A 16,734-nucleotide genomic window follows, 5' to 3' on the forward strand; every position below is an offset into this window, starting at 1 on the left:
GGAATAAGGAAATGTTTCTCGATTATGGAGGTGATAAAGAGTTCGGTGTAAAGGGTTACGTCGATGCAAGCTTTAACACCTATCCGGATGACTTTGAGTAGCAAACCGGATACGTATAGTGGAGCAACCATTTGGAATAGCTCCAAGTGGAGCATAGTAGCAACATCTACAATATGAAATCGAGATTTGCGAAGAACACACGGATCTGAATGTTGCAGACCCGTTGACTAAAACCTCTCTCGTAAGCATAACATGATCAAACCCTAGAACTCATTGAGTGTTAATCACACGGCAATGTGAACTAGATTATTGACTCTAGTGCAAGTGGGAGACTGTTGGAAATATGCCCTAGAGGCAATAATAAAATGGTCATTATTATGTTTCCTTGTTCATGATAATTGTCTATTGTTCATGCTATAATTGTATTAACCGGAAACCGTAATACATGTGTGAATACATAGACCACAACATGTCCCTAGTAAGCCTCTAGTTGACTAGCTCGATGATCAATAGATGGTTATGGTTTCCTGACCATGGACATTGGATGTCATTGATAACGGGACCATATCATTAGGAGAATGATGTGATGGACAAGACCCAATCTTAAGCGTAGCACAAGATCGTGGAGTTCGTTTGCTAAAGCTTTTCTAATGTCAAGTATCATTTCCTTAGACCATGAGATTGTGCAACTCCCGGATACCGTAGGAATGCTTTGGGTGTACCAAACGTCACAACGTAACTGGGTGGCTATAAAGGTGCATTACAAGTATCTTCGAAAGTGTATGTTGGGTTGGCACGGATCGAGACTGGGATTTGTCACCCCATATGACAGAGAGGTATCTCTGGGCCCACTCGGTAATGCATCATCATAATGAGCTCAATGTGACTAAGGAGTTGGTCACGGGATCATGCGTTACAGAACGAGTAAAGAGACTTGCCGGTAACGAGATTGAACGAGGTATGGGGATACCGACGATCGAATCTCGGGCAAGTAACATACACATAGACAAAGGGAATTGTATACGACATCGTGGTTCATCCGATGAGATCACCATGGAACATGTGGGAGGCAATATGGGTATCCAGATCCCGCTATTGGTTATTGGCCGGAGAGATGTCTCGGTCATGTTTGCATGGTTCCCGAACCCGTAGGGTCTACACACTTAAGATTCGGTGACGCTAGAGTTGTTATGGGAAATAGTATGTGGTTACCGAAGATTGTTCGGAGTCCTGGATGAATTCCCGGATGTGATGAGGATTTCCGGAGGTGAAGATCGATATATTGGACGAAGGGTATTGGAGTCCGAAATTGTTCCGGGGGTACCGGGTGACGACCAGCGTGTCCGAAAGGGGTTTCGGAGGCCCCGGCAAGCGTTGGGGGGCCTTATGGGCCAAGGGGAGGGGGCACATCAGCCCACTAAGGGGCTGAGCGCCCCTCCCACCCCATCTAACATAACTTGGCGAGGTGGGGGCGCCTCCCCTAGGGCAGCCACCCCTCCCGGCTTGGGGGACAAGTTTCCTAGGGGTGGGGGCGCCCAAACCCATCTAGGGTTTCCCCTGTGGCCGCCGCCCCTCCCCTAGGGAACCCTAGGGCGCCTCCTCCACCCCCTTCCCCCCTATATATAGTGAGGGGGAGAGAGGGCAGCCGCACCCTTCCCCTGGCACAGCCCCTCTCCCTTCTCCTACACCTCCTCCTCCGTAGCGCATGGCGAAGCCCTGCCGGAGAACCACGAGCTCCATCACCACCACGCCGTCGTGCTGTCGGAGTTCTCCCTCAACTTCTCCTCTTCCCTTGCTGGATCAAGAAGGAGGAGACGTTCCCAGGCTGTACGTGTGTTGAATGCAGAGGCACCGTTGTTCGGCGCTTAGATCGGAATCGACCGCGATCTGAATCGCTGTGTGTACGACTCTACCAACCGCGTTCTTGTAACGCTTCCGCTTAGTGATCTTCAAGGATATGAAGATGCACTCCCTCTCTCTCGTTGCTAGCATCTTCTAGATTGATCTTGGTGACACGTAGAAATTTTTTGAATTATTTCTATGTTCCCCAACAGAGTATGCAAATAAGTGGCTTGCAGGGAAGAAGGAGATGAACGAGCGTAGGGAGCAGCGAGGATGGCTGCGGCAGCAGCGGAGCAGGCGGCCAAGATGCAGGCGGAGCAGGACGCAAGCATGGCCTTGGAGCATGCGGCATGGATGACGTTCGACGAGTGATCCGGCCAGCAAGCGAGGCATCAGCACGCTTGGACAATGGTTTCATTTTGACATGTCAGGATTGTTAAACTATGATTTGCTTTGCTTTGTTTCAAACTGTTGAATTAACCGAATGGATTGCGTGGATTTTAGACTCCGCATTTGAGACGTGTGAATGTGCGGCAGCACATACGAAGGGCCCACCGACACTGTCTGCGGACACGTCCGTGAACGTACTCTCATGTCCGCGCGCGGAGCACCTCACCCCGTGTCGCCTTTGCCGGTCCAATGCGGCATCGAAAAAGCAATGGACGGGCACATGAATGCGGTGATTGGAGGTGGAATGGAAGAAAAGCTATCTGCCGGACGCCCGTTGTTGGACGGAGCGGAGGGAACCGTGGGCGACCGCACGTCCGTACTACTACGCACCAAGCGGTGGGAGGGGAGGCAGGAGCCGGAAAAGGACGCGTGCGAAAGCGCACGGACCCGAACCCATAAGCGGCGGCGAAGCCCAAAACGGGGACGGCGAAAACTGGCAGAGGCCGTCCAGGTTTAGGCGCCGGCCTCCGGAAACCGCTTGCGTCCGACGGTTTTCCATTTCCATTTCCCGACGCCGTCAGTCACATCGGCCCTGGCCGCGCGGCGCGGGCCGGTCCGCGACGCGACGAAGCCGCCGCTGCATCTGCATGGCCTGGCCGCCGAGCGGGTGGCCCCGCGGGGTCCTCGCTGGTTTGACAGATGACAGGGCAAGGCGCGCTGGGGCGCCTCGTCGCGTCGCGTTTGGGTGGGGCCGGCACGGCAGGGCACGGGCGTGGGGTTGGTGGCGAGGCGGAACCCGTGACCGGTGGCGGCCGCGGTCGGGTTCGGGCGAGGCCCCGGAAAGGGCGGTTTCCCTTTTCGCGTGCGCACCCCCGGGGAAAAGTAGAAATACACGCCGATGTTTCCGAGGAGCGGGCGGGACCTATTTTTTTCTCCCCCTCTTTCTTTCATGGAACCGAAGAACCTGACCCTTCGAGCAAGCAAATACTATTAGCGCGGTGTTGTTTATAGCAGCGCTTCAAAAACGAAGCGTGGGGCATGTGCTTTACTTTTTTTTAACATCAGTACAGGTACAAGTGCTCATATACACGTGCATACACCTATTTCTATGAACGCACGCACACACACTCTACCCTTATGAGCACCTTTAAAAGACTGAGCCGACATATCATTTTGAGATTTACGAAGTCACCGTAGACGATACGTCGGAAAACTTAAAATGAATCCATAAATAAATGCGAGCACTAGTATTTGAACCCCAATGAACTGAGAATACCACAGTCCCGGTAACCATACAACCACATGCTGGTTCGTGGGCATGTGCTTTACCTAATGGATGGAGTAGCAACAGTAATGTTGAACGGTTGAGAGCCCATGTGCATATACTCAAAGACAGGCACTGCCCACTAGTGTTTTTTGAATCGGCCCCCATGTTTTTGTCCTCAAAATCTTAAAAGGTAAGAAAACGCTACTTGGTTACAAAAGGCCACTTTGGACTCTAATAATAGTAGATGCCTGGTTTGATCAGTAGATGGTTCCCTTTATATTTCCTAAAGTACAATGGCCTAATTTCCCTATTTGTAACACCAACCATAAGTCCATAATAACACCATCATAAGACAACATTTCTTTTGTTTGTACAAAAAAAAGAGTTTATATCAATTGATGCGGAGCTGTTTTTTTTTGCACATGGAAAATGGTACAATGTGGATCTTTTTTATATAGAATATACGCCATATGTTTCCGAGGAGTGGGAACCTAATTTTTCTTTTCTTTCTTTCAACCTAGGCTTACCCTTCGAACAAGCAAAACTGTGAGCTTAGTTTTGGGTTTTGCGTGCTCAAGAGTTTTGATCTTGTTTATATATAGCACTTAAAAAGGCATCCATCGTGTTGTTGCAAGTTTAAATTGCGGAGGTACGTGCTTTACCTAATGGAGTATTTTTTTTTGCAGGGCTTTACCTAATGGAGTAGGCCAGAGTAAATTTGAACGGTTGAGAGTCCATGTACATATACGCAAAGCACAATCACTACGCACTGGTATTGTTTTCTTGAATCGGCCCACGTATTGTTCCCCAATCATCTCATCTTGAAAAAGGTAAAGCCATGGTTTGCTTTAATAGTAGTAGACATATGCCTAATTTGATTAGCGTACGACTCACCTTCTTCCGTATATACAATGGCCCTTTTTCCCTGTAACACTTACACAAACCATACGTCCATAGCATCGTAAGTGAAAAAAAATGTGAATTCAAAAAAAGAAATCAAGTACGACACGGCGAAATATACCGCAACGCTCACATGTGTGATGCAGTAAATATTGTGCTGACATCATGCATGATCACGATCGTGCACGCACCCGATAGAATTCCCATTGTAAAAAAAAGATCATTTTGTTAAAATGTTAGCTGAAAGTCATAAAAAAGTACAGTCATTTTTTTGCAGGGTAACAAGTCATAACTAAACCTCCACTTTGTCCATGATTGCTCGCATACGAGATGCATAAACAAGTGTGTCAACCATTCATAGCAAAATGACCAGCCGAGTATATGATATATCAAATCAATGGACGCATGGCTATTTTGTTTACACCCACCAGTACATTTTTTATGTGGAATACTTTTGATTCAAACCTTTTCTATTTGAAAAGATCTTTTTGGTTCATACACTATATGCACATACGAGTATATATTAAACACAAAATGTATCAAAGAAACTATGTAAACGATTAGGGAGTATCATGTCAGCACATATTCACGGTTTTACCAGCTGGTGCACAGGCCAGTCCTAATTAAGCTTCCAATTTTTTTCTAATCTAAATAAAGAAATTCACGTTCCCCTCTATTTTCAGAAAACGCGCACCTCCCAAATAAAGCCACCGCCGAGGGCCTGGATAAAAATAACAGAGGAAACCAGGGGCGGTGCGAGAGGACAGCCCAACGTTCCTACGGAGGCGCACCCAGATCGGATCCCCCCTTCCCTTTCTTTCCCCTCGTCCAAGCCGCGGCCCCTTTATAACCCCCACCCTCTAATCATCCCCGTCCACCAAAGCCGCCTCCCTCCCTCACTCCCTCCCTCCTTCCCCTGCCTGCCAACCCCCAATCTCCCGTCGCAGCCCTCGAATCTCCCCCGAGCATCGACCATGTCGGCCTACTGCGGCAAGTACAAGGGTATGATCCGTCCTCTTCCCCCTCCTCCCGGCCCCCTCGCCCGTCGTTCTGTCGACATGCCTGCCTGCTTCGTGTGTAGATAGATCTGTTAACCGTTTTGCTGTTCTGCATGATTTAGATCTGCCGATGCTCGCGATTCCATGCCATGGTTTGTTAGATCCGCACACGCGGGTTAGATCCGTGCGCGCCGTGTTTGTGTCCGTTTGGTTCTAGCGGTTGGTCGTTTTTTCGGATCGTTCATAGGCGCTGGCAGTTGGATCGGGTGCTTAGGGGGTCATCGGTTGCGTCGTCCGATGATGGGTTGCATGCTGATAATTGTGCAAGTTGCTGCTGCTGCTAGGTGCATGCTAGTGATTATTTTGTGCGAATGATGATACTGGCGTTCCTTCCTTTTTTACTCTGTGGTTAAGTTTGTATACGCATCTACACATGTTTCTGTTGGGTTCGTCTTTAGCTATTGTAGATTGCATCTGTGAATCTAGATCTGTGTATGTCATAGGATCATCTTTTGCCAAGGAACATGCCGTGCTTACATAGAGTTGTATGTTTTTCTCTCCTGTGATCTTAATTATTGGTATCCCCTGCCCTTATGTTTACCACCTTCCTGTTGTGCACGTGCAATTTTTGTCAGAATTATGTTAGTAAATTTGATCTGCATTTGCTGTTATGCTTGCCAAACGTTGTGAGTGGTTGCACTCAACCTGCAGTTCTGTAGATTTGATCACAATTTATAATATATGTACAGTTATGGCAATTGATCACAATTTGTAATATCTGTACAGTTATGTCAATTGATTGTAATACTGTTGGTTGATTTATCTTGCAGATGAGCTCATCAAGAACGCTGCCTACATTGGCACCCCTGGCAAGGGTATCCTCGCTGCTGATGAGTCCACCGGCACCATCGGCAAGCGCTTCGCCAGCATCAATGTTGAGAACGTTGAGGACAACCGCCGTGCCCTCCGTGAGCTCCTCTTCTGCACCCCTGGTGCCCTCCAGTACCTCAGCGGTGTGATCCTCTTCGAGGAGACCCTGTACCAGAGCACCAAGGGTGGCAAGCCCTTCGTCGACATCCTCAAGGCGGGCAATGTCCTCCCCGGAATCAAGGTGGACAAGGGTACCATCGAGCTTGCTGGAACCAACGGTGAGACCACCACCCAGGGCTTTGATGACCTTGGCAAGCGCTGCGCCAAGTACTATGAGGCTGGTGCCCGCTTCGCCAAGTGGCGTGCAGTCCTTAAGATCGGCGCCACCGAGCCATCGCAGCTCTCCATCGACCAGAACGCTCAGGGTCTGGCTCGCTATGCCATCATCTGCCAGGAGAATGGGCTGGTGCCCATTGTTGAGCCTGAGATCCTTGTTGATGGACCTCATGACATTGACCGCTGTGCTTACGTGACTGAGATCGTCCTTGCTGCCTGCTACAAGGCCCTCAACGACCAGCATGTCCTCCTCGAGGGCACCCTCCTGAAGCCCAACATGGTCACCCCTGGATCCGACGCCAAGAAGGTGGCCCCTGAGGTGATTGCTGAGTACACCGTCCGCACCCTCCAGAGGACCGTCCCTGCTGCCGTCCCCGCCATTGTCTTCCTCTCCGGTGGACAGAGTGAGGAGGAGGCGACCCTGAACCTGAACGCCATGAACAAGCTCCAGACCAAGAAGCCCTGGAACCTGTCCTTCTCCTTCGGGCGTGCCCTCCAGCAGAGCACCCTCAAGGCCTGGTCCGGCAAGACGGAGAACGAGGAGAAGGCCAGGACGGCGTTCCTGGTGAGGTGCAAGGCCAACTCCGAGGCCACCCTTGGCACCTACAAGGGCGACGCCACCCTCGGCGAGGGCGCCTCTGAGAGCCTCCACGTCAAGGACTACAAGTACTGATCTATCTGCCTTCGGAGCTGTGGCCCGTTTGGGCGTCCCGCTTACCAGTATCATTGTTTGGTTTTCTGAGTCCTGATATATCCTCGGATATCGAACATCGTTTTTAATAATATGGAACTGGTGTTTTCATAATACCGTAGTAGTTTCTTTTTGGAGTTGAAGTACCCTGGAAATCGGGTGCTGCGTATCGTATATTGGAGCAGGTTTTTGTTCCATGGTCCTGTAATTTTCCTGCTCATACAATGTTCAAACCTCATGCGAGTACACATGTGTTCCGTCACCTTTTCTTGCTTTGTTCTAAGCTGTCAAATGGCTATCGATAAGTTTCATTCATGAAACGCGTTTGAGTTTTTTAAACGAGATGGTGCTGCGTTTTTTTAGGGATTTCTGAAGATGTACTAGGAAATGTCTCACCATGATCTGTTTGGCCCTGTGGTCTTGTCACAAAGTGGCCACAGCATTGCCTTCCAAAATAGCAGAAATTTTGGTGCCTCAGGTTTCCTTCTCAACCTGACAAGAAAAGTACTACAAGTAGCTTGTTACCACCACCTGCACCGGACCTAGCTTCTTGTTTCTCCTCCTTGCAGCCCCGGCACCCGCTGATGAGGTGCTTTGATTGCTGTTGCTTGCTTTGTTTCATTGCTGTGATGATACTAGATGCCGATTTCTTTTTTACTACGTGCAACTTTATTTCGAGCGAAAGAGAATCTGGAAGATTGTGGGCTTCATGATTTGATGCACGAGTTTCAAAGATTACGATGCAGCTACTAAACAAAGCTTCTCCTAGCATTGACCTCGTTGATAATGAAGGCAAAAATACCGCCACTTCCTTCCTTTGATGTCATGTACTCCCTCCGTCCCAAATAAATGACTCAACTTTGTACTTTTGAAGGCGGTATCTTTGAAGGCGGTATCGACACAGCTAGGCACAGGATCTATAGGTTTGACAGTGCCATCAAGTAAATGGAATTCGAATCTATGGTACATGAACCGAACCTGACTTTTGGCGGGGCTAATCTGAAAGAAACATACGCGACCTTCAGACACCAGCTGCTGAAATTTGGAAAGTAAGCCCTTGGCACAAGACAGTGTATTCCATCACCCTGCAGCTTTGTACCAAAGACAAATTAGAAAACTAATGGAAAGTTGTTCAATAACACTAAATTAAAGGCTAGCAGATGATACCAGACCCCATGTAAGAATATTTTGTCAGTACATAACGCAAAACATGATAAGGGGGTAACTCAGTGATCTCATTAAGAAAATGTCCGTTCCCGGTGGAAAATTGTGTGATTGTGTCTACATATATATATATATATATATATATATATATATATATATATATATATATATATATATATATATATATATATATAGCACAAATTCTTCTGAATCATCTTGCTCAATGACTTATAATAGAACTGGGAGGGACACCACCAATCCTAATGCAAACAAAGATCTATTTCTCTATCCGAACAACACCACGAGAGGAAACCCCTTCATCTGATCATCCAAAAAACAGAGCACCCGAGCCTATAACATAGGAATCACATGCATGAAAGGAAAAGAGTGAACCAATCAACCCCCAAACAAAACAGTAAGCTCACCACAATATATAGTACTCCCTCCGTCTCAAAATTCTTGTCTTAGATTTGTCTAAATACGGATGTATCAAGTCATGTTTTAGTATTAGGTACATCCGTATCTAGATAAATCTAAGACAAGAATTTTGGGACGGAGGGAGTATATACATGTACCTTTTCATCAACAAGGGAACATAAACCTACCTCCAAAAACCATCTTGATCCAACTAAAACATTTCACTTCCAAAAACCATCTTGATCCAACTAAAAAATTTCACAGGAGAGAAATCGAAACCGGTATGACCTTTCCAGAAAAAAATAATACTCAATAAGCAAGATAGATGATTTGCACAAAAACAACAATAGAACAAAAAAAAAATCCCTCTGTCCCAAAATAAGTGTCTCAACGACGGAGGGAGTAATTGTATGACCTCAGATCACAGGACTATGCTTTACGCCATGAACAAATAGGAGAAAAGGATGAATAGGCTAATAAATATACACACCTTTGCATCCTATCTGGTTGAGATATTATCATTGAAAGACAACAACAGTGGCATAAAAAGCTGAACTTCACACTCACAAATTATTAGATGCAGTTAGGGCACACAATGTTTTTGAAATGAGCACCTCTCAACCCCAACCTGGTGGCTGCACCGCAGCGGCGGCGGCCGTTGCGGCCCCATCGTACACCACCTTACCTGCCACCTGATGGTGTCCTGGACTAGGGGGTGCTTGACACCTCTGCTCCCGACCATATGGGACAAGCCGACGACCCCAATAATGATCAACCAGTGGGCCACATTCGTCGGGCCTAGAATCACCAAAATGGTATCTTTTGAAGACTTGGCGCATACTAAGAGAACTAGAGGTCGTCTTCGTCACTATTACCCCTAGATGTAACTGACCTGTGTGTAAACCTTAGCCATCCCCAGTAACTATATAAACTGAGGGGTGAGGAACCGCATAGAACAATCTCATTCGCACGTGATCTCGTGGCAGATAGATCAACGTGTAACTTGTACTCCCTCAAAATCGATACAATCAAGCATGACGTAGGGTATTATCTCTTCGAGAGAGCTCGAACCTGGATGAATCCTCATGTCACCTGTTACCATCATACCAAGGCTACTAGCTCGAGACCCCCTACACGAGATCCGCTGGATTTGAATCCATCATTGGTGGCCCCATGCAGGTCCCTCTGAGTAGTCGCAATGGTGCGATGGCATTTGCGGCCGAAGATCAGATTGACATCGGCGTCGTTCTGCGCCAGAACACCCCTGTTCCGTCTCGACCGGCCAGTTGGGGCGAATTGAAGTTTTGACCCCTCGTCAACATGTCGAACTCGATGAATCAGGACCCGCCGCTCCTTCCTCACCCATGATGTTAGATCATACCGAGGAGAAGCATGCCATACTTTTCCAAGCACCAGCGTCAACTCTAGCTTGGGCGGAAAACAAGTCACGGTGGATCAAGCATGGACCTCGAATCCGACGAATCAGTGCGAAAGCTAGCCAATTTTTTTGTCCAAAAACTAAGAAAGACCGATGGAAAATCAAGAATTCGAAAACCCCGAAAAAACACAACTAAAAAGAAAAACCGAGGGAGCACCTAGAGCACGACACGTAGCGGTGGCTGAGAGCGCACCATATTCATCATTGGTGGCCCCATGCAGGTCCCTCTGAGTAGTCGCAATGGTGCGATGGCATTTGCGGCCGAAGATCAGATTGACATCGGCGTCGTTCTGCGCCAGAACACCCCTGTTCCGTCTCGACCGGCCAGTTGGGGCGAATTGAAGTTTTGACCCCTCGTCAACATGTCGAACTCGATGAATCAGGACCCGCCGCTCCTTCCTCACCCATGATGTTAGATCATACCGAGGAGAAGCATGCCATACTTTTCCAAGCACCAGCGTCAACTCTAGCTTGGGCGGAAAACAAGTCATGGTGGATCAAGCATGGACCTCGAATCCGACGAATCAGTGCGAAAGCTAGCCAATTTTTTTGTCCAAAAACTAAGAAAGACCGATGGAAAATCAAGAATTCGAAAAACCCGAAAAAACACAACTAAAAACAAAAACCGAGGGAGCACCTAGAGCACGACACGTAGCGGTGGCTGAGAGCGCACCATATTCATCATTGGTGGCCCCATGCAGGTCCCTCTGAGTAGTCGCAATGGTGTGATGGCATTTGCGGCCGAAGATCAGATTGACATCGGCGTCGTTCTGCGCCAGAACACCCCTGTTCCGTCTCGACCGGCCAGTTGGGGCGAATTGAAGTTTTGACCCCTCGTCAACATGTCGAACTCGATGAATCAGGGCCCGCCGCTCCTTCCTCACCCATGATGTTAGATCATACCGAGGAGAAGCATGCCATACTTTTCCAAGCACCAGCGTCAACTCTAGCTTGGGCGGAAAACAAGTCACGGTGGATCAAGCATGGACCTCGAATCCGACGAATCAGTGCGAAAGCTAGCCAATTTTTTTGTCCAAAAACTAAGAAAGACCGATGGAAAATCAAGAATTCAAAAACCCCGAAAAAACACAACTAAAAACAAAAACCGAGGGAGCACCTAGAGCACGACACGTAGCGGTGGCTGAGAGCGCACCATATTCATCATTGGTGGCCCCATGCAGGTCCCTCTGAGTAGTCGCAATGGTGCGATGGCATTTGCGGCCGAAGATCAGATTGACATCGGCGTCGTTCTGCGCCAGAACAACCCTGTTCCGTCTCGACCGGCCAGTTGGGGCGAATTGAAGTTTTGACCCCTCGTCAACATGTCGAACTCGATGAATCAGGACCCGCCGCTCCTTCCTCACCCATGATGTTAGATCATACCGAGGAGAAGCATGCCATACTTTTCCATGCACCAGCGTCAACTCTAGCTTGGACAGAAAACAAGTCACGGTGGATCAAGTATGGACCTCGAATCCGACGAATCAGTGCGAAAGCTAGCCAATTTTTTTGTCCAAAAACTAAGAAAGACCGATGGAAAATCAAGAATTCGAAAAACCCGAAAAAACACAACTAAAAACAAAAATCGAGGGAGCACGACACGTAAACGAGCACACACTACTGCTCCCCTCTGGGCCGGCACATTCTCCTTTTTCTCTGTCAACTTTTTGAAAAGAAAGGTGTTGCGATGGGATCGAACTTGTGACCTCATCCGTCCAAATTAAGCGCAGCAGCCACCTGGGCTTATCATGCTCTTCTGCAAACTTGCTTCGTTATTTTCTTTTATTTCGTTCGAAAGTTCGGTTTGTTCTTTTCCTTTTTCTTTCCATTTTTTTCTTGTTTCCTTAAAAGTGCGGTTTTACATAAAAATTGTGAAATTTTTTTCTAAAAATGATGAACCTTTTAAAAAATAGACGAACTATTTTTCAATTTGGATGAAGTTTTTTCAAATGTGATGAACTTTTTTAAAATTCAATTAAATTTTTTCTAGTTTGATATACTTTCTCATTTTTTTTAACTGTTGATGACTTTTTGTTCTTTAAATTTGATGAATTTTTTAGTTCGATGAACTTTTTTTCAAATTCGATGTCCTTATTTTAAACTTTGATGAACTTTTTTTAAATGGATGAACTCTTTTTCAAGGTCATGATTTTTTTTTTCAAAATCTGTGCATTTTTGGATTCACGATTTTTTCGTTTTTTGTGTATTCTTTCATTTTTTTTCTTTTCCCCAAATGCGATCGAGCAAACCCGGGAAGAAAAAAAGAAGAGAAATCTAAATGGGCCGGCACACTTGCATGGGCGCGTGGGCTCTAGTGCAGCTCCCCGGTGCCTGAAGCGCCAAATAGGAGCTCCCGTAAGGGCCTTCACTAGAGGTATGGCTAATTCTGTCGGATTTTTATGTACTCGGCCACGTAGCAGAACAAAATTTGCCTAAAAACCCGTATCTGAACAAAATTGGGAATCATCTACTGTATTTGGGATTCCAGTGTCAAAGAAGATTCAAACATTTCCTTTTTTCCTTTTTGTGTTATTTGTTTTATTTACATTTCTGAAAAAAATATTATATATTTTTTAAATGTTCACTGCGCATTAGAGAAATCGTGGAATGCAGTATAAGTTTACTTTACTAAAAAAAATTGATAGCATTCAAAAACATTTTTTCTGAAATTTATAAAATATTCACACATTTTAGAAAGTTTTTGTGACATTTAAAAATGTTTATACAAGCAAAATAAATTCTCACACAATTCAAAAAAAGTGTGTTGTATCATATAAGAAAATGTACGTGAAATTTCAAAACAAAATGTTCAAAAAATGGATGTGCATTTCACAAAAATTTCATGCATTTACAAAATATGTTCATGACCAAATATGTTTAATACAATGTAAAAAATAGTGCACGTAGTATAAACAATGTTCAGAATATTGAAAAAGATTTATGGGTTACAAAAAATATGTTTGTTAATTTTTTAAGAAATGCTTATATAATGTAAAAAAATGTTCACGTAGTTTTATAAAACAAAATAATGCCAATAAAATAGTTTAACATGTATTTGGATATGTTATAACAAGTTTTCAAAAAGTGTTTCATCACATACATTTTAAAAAAACGTACATCATGTGTTTATAAATTGTTCACCATATAGAAAAAATGTTCCAAGTGTATATGAAAAATGTACAATGTGTATTTAAAAAGTAGGCATCTGTTGGAAAAAAAGGAAAAGTCAAAGAAACTGGTGAAGGAAAACAAAACCCATAAGAAAAACCAATGAAAACCAACACAGAAATACAGATAGGAAAATAAAAGGAGAAAAATGCACGAAAGCTTCTAAAACTAGTCCAAACCGGTCATTAAAGTTCAAAGGGAGTGTTAGAGTTGTGTCGAATATTGTGTACAAGTAGGTTACAGTTGGACTCTGAGTAGTATTGTGTTTACAAGATATGGAGTCGTGTCCTAGTAAGACACTTGTATTCCAGGCCTCTTATATATATCGAGGGTAGACACACGATGTAACATATGCCAACATAATAGCTCAGGAATGCAGGGGAAGCCGGCGGCATGTGCCGACGTCCAGGGCGACCGGGTGCGGTATTGTAGTGGTATCACAGGGAGGAGCGCCCATAGTCAGGCCCCGGAGATGTAACCATATCGGTGAACCTCGTTAACAAATCTCGGTGTCGTGCCTCGTGTGATTGCTTGGTCCTTGGATGATCAACGGAGTGTCTCGAATTTATTCTAATAAGTGGTATCATGAGCAATGTTGGCTGTTGCGTTGTGCCGAGTTGATTCGCTGATTTAGTTCGTCGTAGGAGACGATCGTGTATCAGCGGACGAAAGCGGCGGTCAAAGAAATCGATGGAAGCAGCGGGGCGTAATGCGTGCAAGCTGGCGACGATTTGTTCAGAGTCTCGACGAGGTGTAATCGAAATCAGCGGCGTCAGGTGATACGTTCATTTTGCATCATGTTTTTATACCGATAATTATCGCATTATGGGATGTTATTACACATTATGTCACAATACTTATGCCTATTCTCTCTTATTTTACACGGTTTACATGAAGAGGGGGAATGCCGACAGCTAGAATTCTGGGCTAAAAAATGTGCAAATATTAGAGACCTATTCTGCACATCTTCAAAAGCCGTGAAACTCCACAGGAGTTATTTTCAAAATATAAAAAAATACTGAGCAAAGAAAGTACCAGAGGGGGGCCACCCACCATCCACGAGGGTGGGGGGCGCGCCCTACCCCCTGGGCGCGCCCCTACCTCATGGGCCCCCCGGTGGCCCTCTGATGCCCATCTTTGGCTATGTGGAGTCTTTCGTCGAGGAAAAAAAATCATAAGCAAGCTCACGGGACGAAACTCCGCCGCCACGAGACAGAATCTTGGCGGAATCAATCTAGGGCTCCGGCGGAGCTGTTCTGCCGGGGAAACTTCCCTCCGGGAAGGGGAATTCATCACCATCGTCATCACCAACGATCCTCTCATCGGAAGGGGGTCAATCTCCATCAACATCTTCACCAACACCATCTCATCTCAAACCCTAGTTCATCTCTTGTATCCAATCTTTGTATCAAACCTCAGATTGGTACCTGTGGGTTGCTAGTAGTGTTGATTACTCCTTGTAGTTGATGCTAGTTGGTTTACTTGGTGGAAGATCATATGTTCAGATCCATTATGCATATTAATACCCCTCTGATTATGAACATGAATATGCTTTATGAGTAGTTACGTTTGTTCCTGAGGACATGGGAGAAGTCTTGCTATTAGTAGTCATGATAATTTGGTATTCGTTCTATATTTTGATGAGATGTATGTTGTCATCCCTCTAGTGGTGTCATGTGAACGTCGACTACATGACACTTCACCATTGTTTGGGCCTAGAGGGAGGCATTGGGAAGTAATAAGTAGATGATGGGTTGCTAGAGTGACAGAAGCTTAAACCGTAGTTTATGCGTTGCTTCGTAAGAGGCTGATTTGGATCCATATGTTTCATGCTATGGTTAGGTTTACCTTAATACTTCTGTTGTAGTTGCGGATGCTTGCAATAGGGGTTAATCATAAGTGGGATGCTTGTCCAAGTAAGGGCAGTACCCAAGCACCGGTCCACCCACATATCAAATTATCAAAGTACCGAACGCGAATCATATGAACGTGATGAAAACTAGCTTGACGATAATTCCCATGTGTCCTCGGGAGCGCTTTCCTTTATATAAGAATTTGTTCAGGCTTTTCCTTTGCTACAAAAAGGATTGGGCCATCTTGCTGCACCTTATTTACTTGCATTACTTGTTACTCGTTACAAATTACCTTATCACAAAACTGTCTGTTACCGATAATTTCAGTGCTTGCAGAGAATACCTTACTGAAAACTGCTTATCATTTCCTTCTGCTCCTCGTTGGGTTCGACACTCTTACTTATCGAAAAGGCTATGATAGGTCCCCTACACTTGTGGGTCATCAAGACTCTTTTCTGGCGCCGTTGCCGGGGAGTGAAACACCTTTGGTAGGTGGAATTTGGTAAGGAAAATGTATATAGTTTGCTGAAATGTACCGTCACTTGTTACTATGGAACATAATCCTTTAAGGGGCTTGTTCGGGGTATCTTCACCCCGACCAGTAGAGCAAAGAGTTGGCTCCTCAACCTACTGAACCTACTGAAAATGTTTACTTTGAAATTTCTTCGGGTATGATAGAGAAACTGCTAGCTAATCCTTTTGCAGGAGATGGAACATTGCATCCCGATTTACAATTAATCTATGTGGATGAAGTTTGTGGATTATTTAAGCTTGCAGGTATGCCTGATGATGTTATCAAGAAGAAGGTCTTCCCTTTATCTTTGAAGGGAGAGGCATTGACATGGTATAGGCTATGTGATGATATGGGATCATGGAACTACAAACGATTGAAATTGGAATTTCATCAGAAGTTTTATCCTATGCATCTTGTTCATCATGACGTAATTATATATATAATTTTTGGCCTCGCGAAGGAGAAAGCATCGCTCAAGCTTGGGGGAGGCTTAAGTCAATGTTATATTCATGCCCCAATCATGAGCTCTCAAGAGAAATGATTATTCAAAAAATTTATGCTCGGCTTTCTCTCAATAATCGCTCCATGCTCGATACTTATTTTACTGGATCTTTTATGATGAAGACTATTGAATTCAAATGGGATTTATTGGAAAGAATTAAACGCAACTCTGAAGATTGGGACCTCGACGAAGGTAAGGAGTCAGGTATAATACCTAAGTTTGATTGTGTTAAATCTTTTATGGATACCGATGTTTTCCGTGAATTTAGCACTAAATATGGACTTGACTCTGAGATAGTAGCTTCTTTCTATGAATCCTTTGCTACTCATGTTGATCTCCCAAAAGGAGAAATGGTTTAAATATAATCCTCCCACTGAAGTAAAA

At 45.3% G+C, this 16,734-nt stretch overlaps 1 protein-coding gene across 1 annotated transcript; it reads left to right on the forward strand.

The window, feature by feature from the left end:
• Window positions 1-5,262: 5,262 nt before the first annotated feature.
• On the forward strand, window positions 5,263-7,556 carry LOC125545476 (fructose-bisphosphate aldolase 1, cytoplasmic). The gene is made up of 2 exons (XM_048709424.2): window positions 5,263-5,401; window positions 6,228-7,556. Exons 1-2 carry the CDS (start codon window positions 5,374-5,376, stop codon window positions 7,274-7,276), a joined length of 1,077 nt encoding a protein of 358 aa, XP_048565381.1. The 5' UTR covers window positions 5,263-5,373; the 3' UTR covers window positions 7,277-7,556.
• The last annotated feature ends 9,178 nt before the right edge of the window (window positions 7,557-16,734 follow it).

This window comes from Triticum urartu, chromosome 3A (genome assembly GCF_056163025.1).
Source record: "Triticum urartu cultivar PI428250 chromosome 3A, HENAU_Tu73, whole genome shotgun sequence".
NCBI lineage: Eukaryota > Viridiplantae > Streptophyta > Magnoliopsida > Poales > Poaceae > Triticum > Triticum urartu.